General features: G+C 58.9%; 1 protein-coding gene across 1 annotated transcript in view; it reads right to left on the bottom strand.

Annotated features, from left to right (window-relative positions):
* The window catches only part of PHACTR3 (phosphatase and actin regulator 3), a 198,889-nt gene extending 198,353 nt beyond the window's left edge, over nucleotides 1–536 (bottom strand). The window contains exon 1 of the mRNA XM_029917984.1: nucleotides 58–536. Coding sequence (XP_029773844.1) covers nucleotides 58–175 — 118 coding nt within the window. The 5' untranslated portion in view covers nucleotides 176–536. The remainder of the gene's footprint in view (nucleotides 1–57) is intronic.
* Nucleotides 537–3,077: the final 2,541 nt, after the last annotated feature.

The raw sequence follows: 3,077 nt of genomic DNA, 5'->3' as shown, positions 1-3,077 counted from the left end.
TGCCCGCGGCCTGCCCACCTGCCCACCTGCCCGGCCGCCCTCGCCCGGCCCCGTTACCTGGGTTCTCCCCGGCGTCCGCGGAGGAGGCGGCCGAGGACTCGGTGAGGACGCTGGGGTCACTCTGCGAGCGGCCCCGCGACACGAGGCAGCCGCTCCGGTCCTCGGACGCGGCCATGGGCCTGGCCGGCGGGGGGCCAAGTTGGAGGAAGGCGCGTGGAATCAGAGCATCCGAGGCGGCCAAGGTCACAGGCGAGGGGGCTGGAGGGGGCGTCTTTTTAAAAAGGAAAATCAAAAAGGACGGGGGGCGGGAAGGAGCGGGGGGACCACGCCAGGCTGGCTTCAGGGCGCTGAGACAATAGCCCGGCGGCCGCAGCCCGGCGCATCCCGGCGCGCGCAGCCCCGCTCTGCTATTTATTCGTGTTTATTCCCATTCTTCAGTCTATATTCCAGGAAAAAAAAAAGTTGAACCAGGAAATAAAAACTTTTTCTTGTCAGTGTTTATTGCGTGCTTGGGGCAGGGGTGATGTCCAGGAATTTCTGGGGGCGCTCCCTCCCCCCACCCCACCCCCCACCCCCCCGGAAAAAAAGGGAAAAAAGGAAAATCTTTGCTCTTGCAATTGCTTTAATCTGAAAGCTGTTCTTGGAGCATCTGTTGGAAAACATTAGGATTCTCCCATCATGCCACGCGAGAGGAGCATGACGTCACGAGAGAAGGGGCTGAGAGCCAGCGTGGTGATGGGGAGGGGTCTCGGTACCTGGGCGGCCCGCCTGCCGCCGGCCCCAGGGAGGTGGGAGGTGGGGGGCGATTGTGAGTTAGGAAGTGCCCACCCACCCCCACCCCCGCAGTGCTCTAGAAACCGGGGTGCTTCCAGTCCTACGTCCTCCCCTCCCAGCAGGAGGGGAGGAGACCCTGAGGGAAGGGAGGCAGGGCCTAATCTCCCAGGCAGCTCCGGGCAGCTGGTTTCCGGGCCTCTCTCTCTTGGGGATATGGAAGGCCAGTAGGTCCTACGGCCCAGACTCCACCATGGGGGGTGGTGGGTGGAGCCTCCAGAGCTTTATCCCCGCCCAGCCCCTTGGGGGAGGGGAGCCAGGCAGGAAGGGGTACCTGGTGCTTTCCAGGGAGGATTCCCCCAGATGCCTGATGAAGGTGATGGGCCAGGCAATGGAGGTGACACCCCCTGGGGCTCCCTCTTACCGAGGTGTCCTCCAAAGTGCTAATGAGCCATTCTCACCAACCCGACAGTGTGGTGGGGGAGGTGCGGGCAACTCCAGGAGCTCCCCTAAGGCTCCCGACAAGAGGGGTGATGAATAAAAAAGGAAAGCCGGATAAAGGCACAGGGAAGCTCCCCGGTGTGGCCATCACCAGGTGTGGGAAGGTGCCCAGAGGAGGGGGCATCTCACCTGATGCCCGGATGGCAGGGCCACAGGGACACTGGGGGAGTCTGTTCCCACCCAAGACTTGCTGCGGGCAGAGGCAAGGCACGGAAGCCCCAGTGGGTGCGATACTGTCTCAGCCCCAGACCACTCCAGGGACATCCCCACTCCAGAGGAGGGGGTCACAGCTGGTGACCGCAGCGCAAGGAAGGGGACCTTCCGGGGGCTGTTCCTCCGGATTTGGCCAGCACCTAAAGCAGGGCTGGGGCACAGGGGGTGTGGGGGGCATAGGGGGCGCACCCTGGCAAAGCCGATGAACCCCAACGAAAGGCCAAGGACCGAACTGAGATGCAGGGAACTCAACACACACAGCTCTGGGCTGTCAGCACAGGACACATTTACTCATTCATTCTGCAGTCACATACCCCAGAGTCCAGTGCGTGCTGGGCACCACGTCAGCCGAACGGACCACCAGTGAGCGAACGCAGACACACCCCCACCATGGGTCTCCAGGACAGCAGGGGAGGGTAGAGCTGGGAACGGTCACGGGTCACCAATAAACCAGGAGATGACCCCCAAAACAGTTACGGCTGAGGATACCAGGAAACAATGAGGAAACCGGTAGACATCTTACCAAATACTTTTTACCCACATAGAAACGTGAGGCTGGTGATGTGCCCAGCCAGACCATCATCTCTGCCTCAGGACGCCCGAGGAGGTGACAGCAGCTGCGGTCCCCACCTCAGACGCACGGGCAAGGCCCAGGGGTGAGCGGCCTGCTGGGGTCCCAAGCCGGGACTGGCAAGGCCAGGGCTTCTAGCCTGAGGTCCCTCGGAGTGGGTCCTCAGGAGGCCCCCTGGAGAGCGGCGCTGAGTCCCAGCCCCATAGGGAGGCCTGTCACTGACCCCCCTCCGTGGCTCACGGCCAGCCCCTCCCTTATGGAGATGAGGAAGTCTGTAGCTGGTCCGGCCCGGCAGCAGGTGCAGAGATGGACCAGCCAGGCATGGGGACAAAGAATGGGAAGAATTTTCTATAGACGTCAATGTTCCTAAATGCCTATCCGTGGACCACGGAAAATAATCTCCAACCCCTTCCAATGGTCCTCACTTCGAGGCTGGTCACCTGCTCCACCAAACCATAAGGGCCGGACTCAAAAGCATACAAGGGCGCCCAGGAGGCCCAGCTGGTTGAGCGTCCGCCTCTTGCTTTGGGCTCAGGTCATTATCTCACGGTTCTGGGTTCAAGCCCTGCATCAGGCTCTGAGCTGATAGTGATGAGCCTGCTTGGGAATCTCTCTCTCTCTCCTTCTCTCTTTCCCCCTCCCCGCCCCTGCTCGCTCTCGCTCGCTCTCTCTCACTCTCTCGCTCTCAAAATAAATAAATAAGCTTTTTTAAAAAATTTAATTTAAAAAAAAGCATATGAAAGGAGAAGGCTTGGCATTTGCTCCAGGAGTCGAGAGGAAGAAAATAAGACTGACAACCAAGATTTAGTTTCTTAAAAATATGCTTTAGCAAAATATTGTGATTTGTCAGAGTGGATAGACACGCAGCTTGTCATTATATTTTCCTCTGGCTTTGAAATGTTCCATGATAAAAAAAAAAAAAAAGCTTTACATTAAAAAACAAAAATGGGGGCGCATGGGGGGCTCAGTCAGTTAAGCGTCCGACTTCGGCTCAGGTCACACTCTCACAGTCTGCGGGTTC

This window comes from Suricata suricatta, chromosome 12, assembly GCF_006229205.1.
Source record: "Suricata suricatta isolate VVHF042 chromosome 12, meerkat_22Aug2017_6uvM2_HiC, whole genome shotgun sequence".
Taxonomy (NCBI): Eukaryota; Metazoa; Chordata; class Mammalia; order Carnivora; family Herpestidae; genus Suricata; species Suricata suricatta.
This window is presented reverse-complemented; position numbering and strand designations above follow the sequence as displayed.